Below are 18,129 nucleotides of genomic sequence, written 5' to 3' on the forward strand. Positions count from 1 at the left end.
CTTGCTTCTCTTTGCCTACCATATGTATTTAGATTTTGGACTAAGAATTCTTTGCTTTCTTAACAGCTCATTTGGAAACATTTAAAAAATGTAATTACTGTTTTTAGTTATTTTCAGGGGTGAAGACCACAGTATCTGAGCAGAAATTTCTGAAAATGGAATTTTGTATTTTTTTCTAAGTAAATTTTAATCTAATCTACACAATTAATATATGCTATTGTCTCTAAATTATGATGTGAAATGATAAGATAATAAGCCATATTCCCACCATCCAGATATAGCCAGTATTGGTGAGCTTTCCAGATTGTTTTCTATCCATTTTAAAAATCACTACTGTAATATTTTTTGTAATTAACTTTATTCACTTAATAAATCATGAATAATTGTACGTCATAATTTTAAAAAAATATTCTAGTTGAATTTATCAAGTAAATGATACTTGAGCAGAGATTCTGTCTATATCCTTTTTCTATTTCTATGAGGACACAACACAGTCTTAGGACTTGTAGAATGAGTTATGAGTTTTATATTACAAGTAAAGCTATTTTTGCAAAATGCAGATTTTCATATTTCTTGTAGAAGTGTGGAAACTATAAATGCTTTACATGTGTTAACAGAAAAGATACTTCATGCCTATTATTTCAGGAAATTAGAAAAAATTGTCACATATAACTATTAAGAAAATAAAACTCTAATAAGCATAGCTAACACCTGAATAGAAATTCAAAACTCTTTGAGGAATAACAAATATAAAATGGTAAAAAAAAAAAAAGTCCTCCTTTATGAAGGAGGCATATTTATGAAAAAATGTGATCAAAATAAGAAATCACTTGAATGAACATGATCTATAACAATTCAGACAATGATGTCAACTTTTTCTATATAAATAAATGTACTTAGGGTACAGTTTAGTTAAAGAAGGTTTAGATAATTAGTTAAGTAAAGTTTAATTAAACATGAGACAAAGCTTAATAATACCTGTGATTATTAGGGTATATATAAAGAGATGGGCTCTAGGCATATATTTTATATTCTAATAGTAAAGTAACAGTTAACTTTTTAGTACTTCTTTTGAGATGATGCAGTCAAAACTTTATCACTACTGAAATAGAATTTCAACTTGAATTTTTTAAAAGTACAGTGATTTATAAAGTAATCAATTGTTGAAATATATTAAGGTATCATAGAATAATCTTTCGATGATCAAAAATCATACACACGTGAATTACTGGTTGGAAACATTCATTTTCAGCAAATTTTCCTGCAGTTTACTAAGATGGGACATATTTAAAAGCTCATGAAAACATTGCTAAGCAATAGAGCAGGAAATTATATGAAAATGTTTTGATTTCAAAATTTTAGACTGTTAGCTTCCTCATACTGCAAATGATAAAATTATCTCATTTACAATTCCATCTCCCCCTAATAATTTTGTCAGTTATAATATTTTTGTTGTTCAGTGATTTATAAAAAGATGTGCTTTGATTAATCTATTTTAGGCAATACTAACTCCTCTATAAGACAATAGAATAAATTAGGATATTTACACTTTTTCCAATCTTCTTTTCCCTTCACAATTTTTGTTTTTCACATCAGGATTTATGACATCAAATCAGGATTTATGACTCTATGTTATCTCCTCTGGCAGCATTAGATCTGTATGAAAATGGGTCAATACCGGTCTTTTTTTTTTTTTTTTTTTTTTTTTGTGGAACGCAGGCCTCCCACTGCTGTGGCCACCCCCGGTCGCGGAGCACAGGCCCCGGACTGCAGGCCCAGCGGCCGTGGCTCACGGGCCCAGCCGCTCCGCGGCATGTGGGATCCTCCCGGACCGGGGCACGAACCCGTGTCCCCTGCATTGGCAGGCGGACCCTCAACCACTGCGCCACCAGGGAAGCCCAATACCAGTCTTTTTTTAATGACAAACTGCTTCTTTCATCTCCTGCTTGTCTGAATTACATAGTTCATTAACTCTTTTTACATCTTATTTTTCAAAGAAGGACTAGTGGATGCTATATTCCCTGAATTCTTTCACATTCAAGAGTATCAGTTGCCTTCATACTTGAATGAAAATAAAGCTGTTCATTCTATTTTTGGGTCACATTTTCACTTGATATTTCATGGACATTGCTTCGTTGCATTTTGATATTGTGTGTTGCTGTGGTTAAACTAGAGGCTAACTTGATTTTACTCCCCCAAAACTGGTTTCTGCCCAGATACCTGAATAATATTTTCTTTGTCCTTGATTAATAAATTTAGCAAGACGTCTTATTGTCAATAAACCCACATACGTTTTTTTGTGGAATATAATGTCCTTTTCAAACTATAGATTGTTATTTCTTCATTTCTGAAAATTTTTGTTTTCTATATATTCGAACACTTTTTTGGTTTGGTTCTATTTTTCAATCATGGATGATCCATATTTTGATTGACTTTATCTGTTATGTCTATTTTTATTTAATTACCATAATCTTGCTGCTTTATCTTCTGTTTCTTCACATTTTGTTCTCAGTGTGATTATCTCTTCTTGTGAGCAACTCAATCTTTAGCTCTATGTTCTGTACAACATTTTTTCTAAATTATTTTTTAGTTCTGTCATGGTGTTATTTTGGTCCATTTGTTTACCTACATCTGTTATTTTAGTATCTTTGAATTCTTGTTACATTAAATTTCTGTAAATGTTTTTCCCTAGCCCAAAACATTTTCAAACATATTTTCTTCTTTCTCATGTTTTCTTCAGAATAGGATCCTTACTATATTAGTTATATACTTTGGTGAAGCAGACTACACCCAAATTTAGCAATTTAAAACCAAAGACATTTATTACCTCCTATTTTCTGTGGATCAGGTATCTGGAATTGCCTTAGTTGGTGGTTCTGGCTCAGGGTCTCTCTTGAGGTTGCAATGAAGCCATCAAACAGGACTGCCATCATATCAAGGTTCAGTGAGGCTGAAAGATCTACTTTCCATCTCACTTTTCCCTTTAAACCTTTGATCTTAAAATCTAAGAGGTATGCCCCCCTGTCTATGTACAGTGTTCCCACACTTTGGCTATCTAACAAACCCTTCTGATGGAGGACAGCATCAGGTTTTCTCATTTTTCTTCAGTTCAATAACCATTTGGTGATGGTGGTGGTCAGGAATAAATACAGAATAACAGTTCTATTCAGTACTTGCTCTGATTTTTTTCAAATATATTGTTTTAAAAATATTATACAAGAAGTGCATTCTCATTTAAAAATTTTAAAAATAGAGAAGTATACAATGTAAGCAGTGAAACTTTCTCTCTCTGCTTACCCCGTTCTCTTTCTTACTTTGCAGTAGTAACCACTGTTCACAGTTGCTTACAAATCAATCCAGACCTTGTTCTATGCGGTACAATTAATAGATGTGTAGATTGAAAGTCAGGTATATTCAATAGCTAAAAGCCTATGTATGGGGCTTCCCTGGTGGCGCAGTGGTTGAGAGTCCGCCTGCCGATGCAGGGGACACGGGTTCGTGCCCCAGTCTGGGAAGATCCCACATGCCACAGAGCGGCTGGGCCCGTGAGCCATGGCCACTGAGCCTGTGCTCCGGAGCCTGTGCTCCGCAAGGGGAGAGGCCACAACAGTGAGAGGCCCGCCTACCGCAAAACAAACAAACAAACAAACAAACAAAAAAAGCCTATGTATGCAACTTAGGTTTTACATACAGTAGTACATCATGCACATACTTCTATGTCAGACTACTTCATGTTGAAGATTATACATATTCATTTGATAGATACTCCATAATTTATTTAACTATTCACTACTGATAGACTTTTAACTTTTCTCCATTTCTTTGTTTAAATAATATGGCAAGGAATTTATCTATATATTACTTCATAGTTGTGTGTATGTGTGTGTGTTAGTATATAATGGATTCCTAGAAGTAGAAATGCTCAGTCAAAGATTCCTTAGTATCTGAGGCTTGAAATCATGATAATTTCACTAGATTGGAATCTCTGATGGGTTGTTGAATAGATAAGTGTAACTTCTCTGTATATCGATTGATAATCATGGTGTCTTAATAACCTGAAGTTAGCTGATAAGCTTTATTTAATTCCTCCTAGCCTAACATGTCACACACCGATGGTTGTTTCTTACATATGTAGGCAGCCCTAAGGTGGAAACACGTGTGACATGTTCGAGGGAACAGCCAGGAAGTCAGCATGTTAGAATGAACCAAGAGAAGGGGACAGTAGCAGAGGATGAGTTCAGAGATAGGGTTTCCATTTTAAGGACTTTGGAGGATCTTCTCTCCATTGACAAATATCTAAAAAGTAGTCTACACTCACTGTCTTCACTTCCACTGTGCTGTGGCTTTCATCCTGTTTACTCCGTGGATGCCTCTAGCAAAAGTCTTTGGCTGCTTCACTACTTGTCAAGCAGTGGCCTCTACATACTCCTTTGCCCACTCTGGCTCACACTGTTGACCATATATAATTTAGTGTAAATAAAAATGCCTTTGATAATTGTAAAATGTACCTTTACTAATCACTCCCATCATCACAGAATCTCATCTGCCTTTTCCTCTCCCAATTGTTCTGCTTTATGTGCTATTTCCTTTAATTTTTAGCCTTTGTACCAAATCCTTTACCTTTCTTCAGTGTGTAACCTAATATTACACAGGGTAGTAACTACAGAGAACATATGTAGTCCAATATTCAATCTAATAAAATTTTCTAGATTTTTAATATCTTCCATGAAATTTTTACAGACTTCCTCAGCATCTCTTTCCAGTGCTAACTATGATGACTTATTTAAACAACCTTCTCAGTTTTTTTTTTTTTTTATGGCCACTGAGCTATAGACTAAGGCTCCTCTGATAGTTTTTAGATTGGAATCATATTGATTTTAAGTTTATCTGGGTAAAAAGGAGGCCACTTGTGACAATCTTATAATACCAGAAGAATATACTAATATTTTATTGGTTTTAATACAGTTGCACCTACTTCATTTGTGAATCTAAGGTAGATATTTCAATGGTTTGTATTCTGCAATTACATTCTGTAATTACATTCTGCAACAATCTTAACCAAGCATTGAAAATTCAAAGACCCTGGAATTGAATTGAAAACTGTTATTTTTTCAATGACTCCTCCCTCTCCCTTGTTCCATTGTCAACTGAAAATAAAACATTCAGTGCCCAATGTATGACTTCTAGTATTTTGTTCAATTTTGAAGTGATATATAATTAAGTCATTCAAAAATACGTCTCTTAGGCACAAGTTTAAATAATAATACATTTTACACTTACACATTTTTCACCAGGAAATTGGGCTAAGTCTTGTCATTAGGAATATTAGAAATAAAAAGATGTAGTTATTTAGAAAAAAATTGAAACTCTAGAGTCTGGATGAATGTATGATAAAGTGATCATGGAAATTTTTTTCTTCCAGGTGGCTTAGAATCGTTGAAAAATCTTCAGCAACTAATTGTGGACCATAATCAGTTAATTAGTACAAAAGGTCTTTGTGATACACCTACCATTATATACCTGGATTGCTCACATAATCATCTTACTGAAGTTGAGGGCATTGAAAACTGTGGATTGCTCCAAATACTGAAGTTACAGGGAAATTATCTAAGTGAGGTAATTGCTTTGAATTAATTGATTTCTGTGATTAACACAGCATTTTTCTTTTGCTAGAAATATCAATCATACATTTTAAATGCAGTTTTAACTTTTATTCTTTTTACTTATCAGCTGTATTTGATTTCCAGTTTAAACTATTATATACTTTTCACTATTTAAAACATGTTCAACATAATTACAATATTTTATAAGAAATCTAATTTAACATTACTTTTTTATAATACTAAAATATAATAAATCATAACTTTTCAGTTATGATTCAGTGTGTAAGTGGGACCAAATTTATCTGAAATTCTAATTAAAATTTATCACAAAGTATTAAAAAAATGCTAACTATGAAAATCATTATTGGAAATTTTATTCATACTAAAATTCTCATAATATTATACTTTGATTTATGATATGCTGTTTACCAGAATATGTCTGTTGTTAGTTTTGGTAGGTTTATTGTTTTAAATTTGGCTAAATGACAAAAATATTTTGCTTAATATAAGCTAATAACCCAAATTTAAATATAGCTTCCATCTTTGGAGAATCATGTTCTTCTAAGAGAATTGCACTTGGATGATAACAGCATTTCAAGTGTGGAAACATTTTCTTCATATTGGCTGCCTTTACTACAAATCCTGAGTATCTCTCAAAACAGGTAAAAATATAATTTGCTTAATTAAGCTTAAATGCAGTGAATGATTAACATAAATGTGTGATCTTCATAATAAGTAGAAAAGCTGTTGGGTTTTTCCAGTAATTCAAGGAATGTACATTACAATAAATTGGACATAAATTATAAATATAACTTCATAGAATTAAAAAAATTAAAGTGTATTGACATATCCTCAAATTTTAGTAGAATTTTAATTGTCACTTATTTACTCATTTTGTTTCTTCTCAAAAATGTACTTATGGAAATCTCTCAGGGCAGGTTTGTTTATATTTGTAAAGATATAGTTCTTGGAAAATACAGGAGGTAGTTAATTTAATTCAGAAGGATGTCTCATTCTCTCAAATGGTACTTATTAAGTCCTGGAAGAAAGATTTTTAACCTGCTCTCAACTTGCATGTCTTTTTGTAACTGTTAAGATTGATTTAAATTTGATTTCCCTAAGGATATAACGTAACACTTAAAAAAAAATACCTTAACATTAAGTTGATATGGGTACCTGCCACAGAAGATCCATTTAAAACCACCAAACATCTGGATCTTTGCAGAGAATAAATGTCTAAAACCAAAACAGGAGCACAATATGTGTATGTCTCCCTCTGTTTAATATTTCATTGAGACCTATTCACCCTAATATGATTAATTTGTTCATCAAAGGCACAAGGAATAGGGGAAAGGAGCTATCTTTAACAAGAAGTTGCTTCTGTGAGTTATACAATTCTTGCAAAACAAGTGAACAAGACAACTCAATGTTAATATATATGTACCTGTCCCCTCCCAAACGTAGTTTTCTCTCAATTTCTGTCACAATAGTGCTCATCCTTTGAGCATATATGTCCTAAATGATTTAACTTACACCTATTAAATAATTCTACTATTTGACAGATCAAAAACTGAATCTGTATTTTTAAATTCCCTCAAATTATTTTAATCACATCTAAAATATGAAAGTTGATTTGTCTTTAAAAGGATATTTACCCCAAACAGCACTGTCAGATAATACTAAAGTAATTTGGGCCATCACAAACTTATTGGATCTTTTCACAATATTTTTCAGGTAAGAAATACAATTTCAATAGAAATACTCAGCTATGCTTTGGACATATGAAGTAAATCACTCAGTAATTAACATATCTAGTATATTTTATAGAACTAGATCTCAAGCCACATTGATAAGCATAATAATTTTTAAAGAATTTAGAAAATATTTAAATCAAGAACATCTTTTGAGAAATAATGCCTTTATTTCTTTGGACAATTTATGCTATCAAAGAAATATTCTGCTTTTAAAAATTAACACTAGCTGATAGACTTTTACCCTATCAATATGATGTGCCTTGTTTCTCATATCAATCTGATATGACCAGGAATTTTATAATTTTATAATAAACTGAACTATTAAAAAGTTTTTAGAGTTGATAACAATAACTGGGATACTTAAACCAAATAATTCATATTTATAATTTTGTTTGTTTAGCTTTATAACATTTGGATATTGAGGTGGTGTTTGCCGTTTTAGGGGATACAAAACTGAGTACCATATGTCCTGACCCTCAAAAAAACTCTTAGATGTAAAATAACAATTTGTTGAACCTAGCTATATAAAAAAGTGGTGAAATTATTATATAATATATGCTATTTTGAATTTTTAATAATATTGTCACTTATATTTGAAGATATTTTTAATGGGTCTCTCAAAGCTCTTTGCACAAGTAACTTCCTACCATTTCCAGTAGGATGAAAGAATAAGTCCTGAGGACACCAGGGAAATGTGATTGATAGAAATGAACGTATAGAGTAGTGAAATTATTTCCTAAAATTGTAGTGAAAAATTATCTTCAAACTTGGGATTTTTCACCATAAGCTAATATCATTAACTGTAGAAATTACCCATTTTATGTTAAGCTTTTACATGTGCATTGACTTTTTAAGAACTATTTTAGGTTTGATAAAGCTCAGGGTCAACAGATCTGGGTTTGAATTCTGAATCTACAACTTATCTGTCAGTTGACACTGATTAACTCTTTTCTCACTACCTGATCCTCAGTTTTTTCACTTGTAAAAGGGGTGGTAACACCTACCTTACCTATTTTATGGGATTTTAATGATTACCCAAAAGGAAAATGTATGTCAATACATTTTGAAAACCTGAGAAGAATTTTATAAATGTGATATTTGGATTTGTGTGTGGTATGTCTTTTAAATTGTATGTGTTTTTCTTTTAATTTTTAATAAATACTTTCATCACGAGGAAGAAATTATGTGCCCATATGCTTTTTTCCAACAAATGAAATACATATAAAGAATGATACTTAGTACATATTGTTTGAAATACGTGTTTCATCCTGACTTCTGTTTTAAATTTTCATTAGGACATGTGACTGTTTTAAGTTTTTCTCAGCGGAGTTCTAACTGGAAGACTTTCCAGCTTCATAAGCCTTTCTACTTCCAGTGAGACTCTAAGTAGGAGCAGAAAGTGGAAACTATTACCCATTGGCTGCTCATTGTACAAATCTTTTGCTTTTTGTCGTCTTTGAAATTTATATCTTTTTTATGCCCAGGGCTAATGTGACAAGGTCAAATGGTATTAGGTTTTCACTAATGTCCTTTGTCTTTCTGGTTTGAATTTTCTTAGAAAAAATATACACAGAATGTCAGTAAAAGGAAAAGTTCTAGAGGTTAAAATAAAAACGATTCTACTATTAGGTTTCTACCATCCTAATGGTGAATAAATAGCCAGTTTTCTTGATTAAAATTTCCAAAAAGGAACATGATTCTAAAAGCATGGTTATCTGAAAAGACAAAATTTCGATATTATGAAAAATATGCGGTCAAACCAAATATTTCTTCACCTGATGAAATACTTTATTTTTGTAAAGGGAATTTTTATTTTTAATTCTAACACTTTATTGGTTATTTTTAGTTAATGTCTTCATATAACCTATATGTTACCAAATATTGCCATATAACCTATTGGTTAAAAACATGAGATATTCTGAAAAAAGAAAACTCATTATCTATTAATCTTTCAAAATCCATTTAGTAGGAGGGTAAAGATTTAGCATTAGAAATATACTAATGGTAAAAAAGAAATAATTTTCTTTTAATAAATACATTTATTATCATTATATTTTCACTTAAATAACTTAAATTTCTTACTTGTAGTAATGATCTAGAATGCCTGAATAGGAAATGTCACAAAACTAGGACTTGAATGCACTAATTATGTATTGACAAAGTTTTAAGTTTCTTTTTCAGTGTACATGTGACATTTCAGTAAAATTTTTCTTAAAGAGTTTTTGTACAAATAATGAACTGTATATGCAAATGTAATGTCCAATATTTGATCACTTTTTCTTTTATTACCTTGGACTTTTCCCCTGGAAATTGTTTTTAAGAAGCAGTGTTATATAGGTAGTGTAAATAGTAATATTTTACTTAGGATTGGCTACAATCAGAGAGGTCTTCCAGACTCCTTATTTAGTCTATTTTATCATCAGTAGCATCTTCTGTCTTTCTTCTAATGCAGAACAGGATAATATAGGAGAGGAGTTAATGTCAGTACAAGGGTTGGCTTTGTGCCATGAGGCTTCCAGTCACAGTATTATCCTGTTAGCTTCTGATCTTAGAATAATAGTACTTTTTTTTTCCTACCGTGACAGGGTGTTGGTAGAAATAAAGATGTAAATATCTCTGCCAGGTAAACTGGAGGGACAATATAAAAAAACCAAGAAAGTAGAAGTGGAAACTAATGCATACTTTTTTTGTACCAGAAATACTCATTTAGTGGAAGTATATTTTTAACATATATGTATCTTCAACATTTATAGAGGGGATTAGTTCAGATTAGTTTTGCATTTGTGATGAGAATATATTTTATACAAAGTAAATTTTATCTTGTTTAAAGATTTAGATGAACTAGCTTAATTTTTATTGCCAAAGAGCTAGGGTAATGTGATATTATGTAACAAAGTAAGTGTAAATTTGTCTTAGTTGGAAATGTAAATCAAACTAAAATTAATTTTCCCTTCATAGCTTTTGTTACCAATACAGTGAATATTTTCAGTATCACTTATGTTCCTTGTTTGGTTATGGGGTCTTAATGACAATTGTATCTTAGAAAATGATAGAAACTTTTAAAAGTAGTAGAAAAGTTTATTATTATTAGAATTTGAACATGCTTGTTTTAATAACGAGTATTAATTTTAAAAATTAGTATATTTTTGCCAAATTTAAGTTTATTCTATCAATAGAAAACGATTTCTATTATGTGTTCCTTAAATGCATATTTCCAATTTAAAAATAGCCCCAGTGTAACCTTGTGCACTTACAGGACTTATAATATGTTTAATCTAGTAAACGAAACCTTTTTTAAATTAGAAACAAAACTAGTGACTCTAATTAAAGTTATATTGTTAAAAAGTAAAAATACATATTTTTTATGTTTTTACCTCTTAATGGTTTGTTAAATGTTTGAGCCAGAAAAAAAATACATAGAAAATATGAATTCTGTGTAAATTTGGCCATATGCAAAGATAAAACAAAACAATAACAACAAAAAACCCATTTATTTTTATTTAAATACCAAGTACACATTAAGCTTCATGATAATTATGATTGATACTAGCAATTCCATGATAACATCTCTTTAGAAATAAATATAAATCTTTCATTATAGAATAAATACTTAAAATCTTATAATTACTGCATTTTTAATAAGTACTGTTAGTAAAGATTATATTATTGTATTCTATTGTGAAAATGCAATTGTATATAGTTATACATTTCTGCCAAATTTATAACTTATAACATTATATAATTGTGTTATATAAATATATAATTACATCAATAATATTAAGAACATTCCAATTTAAAATTTTTATAAATTCCATTTTGGTTTTCAGCTTGACAAAAATCATACCACTTTTTCATTTTGTTTCTTTGGAAAAACTAGATGTCAGCAACAATTGTCTTTCTGGTAAGTTTATAGTAATATATAATTGTTTTTTAAATAATAGGCTTTTGAGTTTCTGTTCCAAGTATGGTAAGGCGTTGTTTTGCATAGATGAGTTAATGGCATTTACAAATAACATATCTATACAAAATGGTGTAGAGGAGGAAAAATTTCTTCTACCTTCTCAGGCTAAGCCTGAGAATTAAACTGATGTAAGTCAGATAAACAGAAAAAGAGAATACAAGTTTTAATTGTTTTTGTTTTTGTTTTTTTACATGTACATGGGAGTTCTCACAAGAAAATAAAGACCCCAAGAAGCAATTAGAGTTGAACTTACATAGTGAGCTGGACAAAGAGTAGTAAATTGTGAAAATGTGATGAGGCAGAGGGGCTTGGGCTAAGGTAGTTAATTGGATGGAAAAGTGACTAGGAAACAAAGGCTAGTTTAACAGGTTTGTTTGTATACATATCTCTTGGCCTGGACTTCCTGTCCTTGTGATAAGAATGTCCCTTTGCTTCTGGTATAGGTCGAATATCTTTCACATAGCAATTTAATCTCCTACTTTGAAGAAAAAGAAGGAAGGTCAGAGGGCCCTTGCATCTGCTCTTTTTTAAGTGCCTTTAACTCAAAATAGTCAAAATGCCAGAATGGCGTACTGAGGTGCGGTGTATTCTAAACTCCTTCAAATGTGTGGCGAAATAATTTAATTAAAAATTTCTCTCCACTTTTAAAATCATATTACTTCCATATCTTTCTGGTAAACCTGGGAAAATGTCAGAATTATATTCTTATTTAAAATTCATATATTTTTTACCTATGAAATGAATAGGCTAATGAAGATAAGTAAACAAACTTGTGTTAAGTTGTTGACTCCTAACCAGACATCCATTAAAAGTTTATTAAATTAAAGAATGATGAATTGATTTGGTTAAACAGTCCCTCCCCCCAAATTTCCCCATTCCCATTTTCAGCCAGTCCCCTCACAGAGACAATCACAGTTCTAAATTTGTCACCATAGGTTAAATTTGACTGTTGTACATCTTTTTATTAATGAGATCAAATAGTATTTGCTTGGCATTCATGTGACATTCCACCACATCAGTTGTTCAGTTGTTTGTATAGGTAGTCTTTTTTTTTCTGAAGTATAGTCCTTTGTATAAATGTATTACACTTTGTCCATTATCCTGTTTATCGATATTTTAACTGTTGGCTGTTTGAGGCTACTATGATTACAAAGTTCCTATGGAAATTCTTGTACAAATATTTTTGTAAACATATGTTTTCAGTTCCCTTGGGTAAATGTTTAGAGTGTAATTACTGGATAATAGAGTAGGTGCATGTTTAGCTTTATAAGAAACTGTTAAAACTGTTTTCCAAAATAGTTGTAACATTTTATTTCCCCGCTAGTGATGTGTAAGAGTTCCAGTCGCTCCATTCTTACAGGGTTTTTAGTATTTCATTGTGTTATCTCATTATGGTTTTAGTTTGCATTTCCCCGATGGATAATGATATTGAACCTCTTTGCATGTATTTATTGATGATTTCTGTATATTCTTTTGTGTCTATTCATGTGTCTTACCATGTTAAAAATTTGGTTATTTGCCTTTTATTGATTTGAATAAATTCTTTATATATTCTGGATGAAATTCTTTGTCAGACATGTTTTGTGGATGTTTCTCCCAGTCCCTCTTTTACCTATTAATTTTGTTAATGATATCTTTAGATGAGCAGAAGTTTTCAATTTTGGTGAAACTTTATTATTTTTAATAGTTTTTGCTCTCTGTATCCTTTGTAATATTTTTCTACCTCCAGACTGAGATAATTTTCTATGCTTTCTTAATTTCTCGTAAGAAAGTAAGAAGTCTTGTACTTTAAGTTTTTACTTTTAGGTCTGTGATCCACCTCAAAGTAATTTTTATGAAAGGTTTGAAGTAGAGGATGAGTTCAGTTTTTAATATGGATATTTAGTTAACTATTCCAGCAACATTTGTTGAACGAACTGTTTTCATCATTGAATGACTTTGATGTCTTTGTCAAAAAATTGATTTACATTTTGCCTATGTTGGGATGTGTCCCTATTAACTGATTTTCTCTTAATGATAAGTCATATTTTCCTATTTCTTTTTATGTCCAATAATTTTTAACTGCATGTTGAACATTGTTCATAGTACAGTTTGCTGAGTCTGGCTGTTTTTGTCTTCCTTTTAAAGGATATTAAGTGTAATTCTGGCGGCAGTTAAAGTAGTGGTGGATAATTTTGTTGCTGTCAGCCTTAATTTCACTCCCTCCTAGGACAAGTCATTTTAGTTTTCAACTCTCAGTGCATGCCCCTACCCCAGGGCATTGTCTTCACTCCTAATGCATGGTCTTTCTGGATTTTAGCTGCATCTCTTAGCTATTCAGTTGAGTCTCATCTGACGGGGCTGAAATTCCAATGTCTTTCACTGCTGCATGAACTATAATGTCATCATTCGGCTTTTAGCCTGATAGCAGGTTATCTCTGCTAGGTTTTTCAGAGTGTTCCCTGCCTGTAACTCCTAGCACTCCAAGGACCTGTGGCAAATCCTCACATAGACTTCTTCCCCCAATTTCCTCCCCCCAACATCTGCACACACAGCTTCTTCTCAGAACTTTTCACCATAAATTCCAGCTTCACATCTAAACTTTGCCTCCTCACTCAGCAAAACAGCCTCTTTGCTTGGTTTCCACTTTCTTGCTTTAAGGTAAAATGCATTTAGTCAGAAAACCATTGTGATTGTCAGCTCAACATTTGTGTTTCCCTTTTCTCTGAGTGAGGCTTAAAAACAGGTGCTTCATGTTTATTGCTCAGTTTTATGATTGTTTTCTGTGGGAGAGTAATTCTGGTATAAATTACTCTTAATGTATCCTAGATTGACCTACTATTTTTACTTTTGAAAGTATAAATATAATTCTGTTTAGGCATACGTTCAATTTTACCACTATCCTATTACTTTTTATTTTACTTTTTTAGATTTTGTATTTGCAATCTTGGGCAAACTGCTCTAAGCCCTTTACATACATTGTCTCATTTAATCCTCACCCTATGAGATAGAGATGAACCTGAATCATCAAGCAGTTGTATGATTTGCATAAATTCACACAGTGGCTAAATGGTAGAAATATGTATTTTGACAGCAGAGTCTATGTTCTTAATATGGGCTCCTTTTAAAAGCATATCATATTCTGCAAAATAAATATTTTTGTTGCCTTTCTTTAATAGCTAACCCATAAATAAAATGGTCATTGATTTATGATTATTTTTCGTTATCTGTGATAACTTTCATAATAATTTTTATTGTTTATTTTCTATAGATCTTACAAGTGCCCTAAGGTGGTTTGATGCATGCTTTTCTCTCCATGAATTGTCTCTCACTGGAAACCCACTTCTTCAAGAAATAAACTGGAGGTAAAGAAACAATGTTGCACCCTATGTACATACTTTATTATAGTTGCAGAGAACACAGTTCAATGAAAATTGTTCTGTATATACTAACTACTTGGGAAAAGTTAATAAAAAATAATTTAAAAGTTATTCAAAACAAAGCAGTTTTGTAAAAATAGTTTAAAAAATATCTTCTACCTAAAATAATTTTTTTACATGTATGAACTAATGCAAATTTGAAATGATAATTTTGATCTATACCATGGATTATGTGACACTTTTAGTATGATGTCAACTTAGGTTTTGTGTTTATAGAAAAGACATTTCCTGGGAATTACTTTTTTTTTTTTTGCAGTACGCGGGCCTCTCACTCTTGTGGCCTCTCCCGTTGCGGAGCACAGGCTCGGGACGCACAGGCTCAGCGGCCATGGCTCACGGGCCTAGCCGCTCCGCGGCATGTGGGATCTTCCCAGACCGGGGCACGAACCCGTGTCCCCTGCATCGGCAGGTGGTCTCTCAACCACTGCGCCACCAGGGAAGCCCAGGGAATTACTTTTTGAGTCATCTTAATCCCATAGCTTGCTATTTAAAATTATTTCCTTTCTGCCAGTAATTTGATTTTGTTTTATTTTCTTAAAAGAAAAAGTTGGTGTCTGTTAAAGTATGTATTATAAGTATATGTGAATTCATGCCTCTATTTGGAATATTGCAGTACCTAGATGTAAATGAAAAAAAATTTTGTGATTTAAAAAAAAATTTTTTTTTTTAATTTATTTTTTTTTATTTTTGGCTGCATTAGGTCTTTATTGCTGCCCGTGGGCTTTCTCTAGTTGCGGCAAGCGGGGACTACTCTTTGTTGCAGTGCACGGGCTTCTCCTTGCAGTGGCTTCTCTTGTTGCAGAGCATGGGCTCTAGGTGTGTGGGATTCAGTAGTTGTGATGCATGGGCTCAGTAGTTGTGGCACATGGGCTTAGTTGCTCCATGGCATGTGGGATCTTCCCGGACCAAGGATTGAACCCGTGTCCCTTGCATTAACAGGTGCATTCTTATCCACTGAGCCACCAGAGAAGTCCCTTGATGTTTTTTTTTTAATTTAATTTAATTTATTTTTTTTCTACAGCAGGTTCTTATTAGTCATCAATTTTATACACATCAGTGTATACATGTCAATCCCAATCTCCCAATTCATCTCACCACCACCCCCACCCCCCGCCACTTCCCCGCCTTGGTGTCCATACGTTTGTTCTCTGCATCTGTGTCTCCATTTCTGCCCTGCAAACCGGTTCATCTGTACCATTTTCCTAGGTTCCACGTACATGCGTTAATATACGATACTTGTTTTTCTCTTTAGACTTATTTCACTCTGTATGACAGTCTCTAGATCCATCCACGTCTCTACAAATGACTCAATTTCATTCCATTTTATGACTAATACCCCATCGTATATATGTACCACATCTTCTTTATCCATTCATCTGTCAATGGGCATTTAGGTTGTTTACATGTCCTGGCTATTGTAAATAGTGCTGCAATGAACATAGGGGTGCATGTGTCTTTTTGAATTATGGTTTTCTCTGGGTATATGCCCAGTAGTGGGATTGTTGGGTCATATGGTAATTCTATTTTTAGTTTTTTAAGGAACCTCCATACTGTTCTCCATAGTGGCTGTATCAATTTACATTCCCACCAACAGTGCAAGAGGGTTCCCTTTTCTTCACACGCTTTCCAGCATTTGTTGTTTGTAGATTTTCTGATGATCCCCATTCGAACTGGTGTGAGGTGATTCCTCATTGCAGTTTTGATTTGCAGTTCTCTAATAATTAGTGATGTTGAGCAGCTTTTCATGTGCTTCTTGGCCATCTGTATGTCTTTTTTGGGGAAATGTCTATTTAGGTCTTCTGCCTATTTTTGAATTGGGTTGTTTGTTTTTTTAATATCAAGCTGCTTGAGCTGTTTATATATTTTGGAGATTAATCCTTTGCCGTTGATTCATTTGCAAATATTTTCTCCCATTCTGAGGGTTGTCTTTTCGTCTAGTTTATGGTTTCCTTTGCTGTGCAAAAACTTTTAAGTTTCATTAGGTCCTATTTGTTTATTTTTGTTTTTATTTCCATTAATCTAGGAGGTGGATCAAAAAAGATCTTGCTGTGATTTATGTCAAAGAGTGTTCTTCCTATGTTTTCCTCTAAGAGTTTAATAGTGTCCGGTCTTACATTTAGGTCTCTAATCCATTTTGAGTTTATTTTTGTGTATGGTGTTAGGGAGCTTTCTAATTCCATTCTTTTCCATGTAGCTGTCCATTTTTCCCAGCACCACTTATTGAAGAGACTGTCTTTTCTCCATTGTATTTCCTTGCCTCCTTTGTCATAGATTAGTTGACCGTAGGTGCATGGGTTTATATCTGGGCTTTCTATGCTATTCCATTGATCTATATTTCTGTATTTGTGCCAGTACCATATTGTCTCGATTACTGTAGCTTTGTAGTATAGTCTGAAGTCAGGGAGTCTGATTCCTCCAGCTCCGTTTTTTTTTCCCCTCAAGACCGCTTTGGCTATTCGGGGTCTTTTGTGTCTCCATACAAATTTTAAGATTTTTTGTTCTAATTCTGTAAAAAATGCCATTAGTAATTTGGTAGGGATTGCATTGAATCTGTAGGTTGCTTTGGGTAGTATAGTCATTTTCACAATATTGAGTCTTCCAATCCAAGAACATGGTATATGTCTCCATCTGTTTTTATCATCTTTAATTTCATTCATCAGTGTCATATAGTTTTCTGCATACAGGTCTTTTGTCTCCCTAAGTAGGTTTATTCCTACGTATTTTATTCCTTTTGTTGCAATGGTAAGTGGGACTGTTTCCTTAATTTCTCTTTCAGATTTTTCATCATTAGGGTGTAGGAATGCAAGAGATTTCTGTGCAGTAATTTTGTATCCTGCTACTTTACCAAATTCATTGATTAGCTCTAGTAGTTTTCTGGTGGCATCGTTAGGGTTCTCTCTATATAGTATCATGTCATCTGCAATCAGTGACAGTTTTACTTCTTCTTTTCCAGTTTATATTCCTTTTATTTCTTTTTGTTCTTTATTGCCATGGCTAGGATTTCCAAAACTATGTTGAATAATAGTGGTGAGAGTGGACATTCTTGTCTTGTTCCTGATCTTGGAGGAAATGCTTTCAGTTTTTCACCCTTGAACTGATGTTTGCTGTGGGTTTGTTGTATATAGCCTTTATTATGTTGAGGTAGGTTCCCTCTATGCCCACTTTCTGGAGAGTTTTTATCATAAATGGGTGTTGAATTTTGTCAAAAGCTTTTTCTGCATCTATTGAGATGATCATATAGTTTTTATTCTTCAATTTGTTAATATGGTGTATCACATTGATTGATTTGTGTATACTGAAGAATCCTTGCATCCCTGAGATAAATCCTACTTGATCATGGTGTATGGTCCTTCTAATGTGTTGTTGGATTCTGGGGTTTTTTTTTGTTTTTT

General features: G+C 32.5%; 1 protein-coding gene across 1 annotated transcript in view; it reads left to right on the forward strand.

Annotated features, from left to right (window-relative positions):
• LRRIQ1 (leucine rich repeats and IQ motif containing 1) overlaps positions 1 to 18,129 on the forward strand; it is a gene marked incomplete at its 3' end in the record, with an annotated part of 287,926 nt that overhangs the window by 148,836 nt on the left and 120,961 nt on the right. Inside the window, exons 15-18 of the mRNA XM_079714084.1 lie at positions 5,423 to 5,616; positions 6,138 to 6,265; positions 11,185 to 11,258; positions 14,569 to 14,662. Of these exons, the coding sequence (XP_079570210.1) occupies positions 5,423 to 5,616; positions 6,138 to 6,265; positions 11,185 to 11,258; positions 14,569 to 14,662 (490 nt within the window). The remainder of the gene's footprint in view (positions 1 to 5,422; positions 5,617 to 6,137; positions 6,266 to 11,184; positions 11,259 to 14,568; positions 14,663 to 18,129) is intronic.

This window comes from Hyperoodon ampullatus (genome assembly GCF_949752795.1).
Source record: "Hyperoodon ampullatus genome assembly, chromosome: 11".
NCBI lineage: Eukaryota > Metazoa > Chordata > Mammalia > Artiodactyla > Ziphiidae > Hyperoodon > Hyperoodon ampullatus.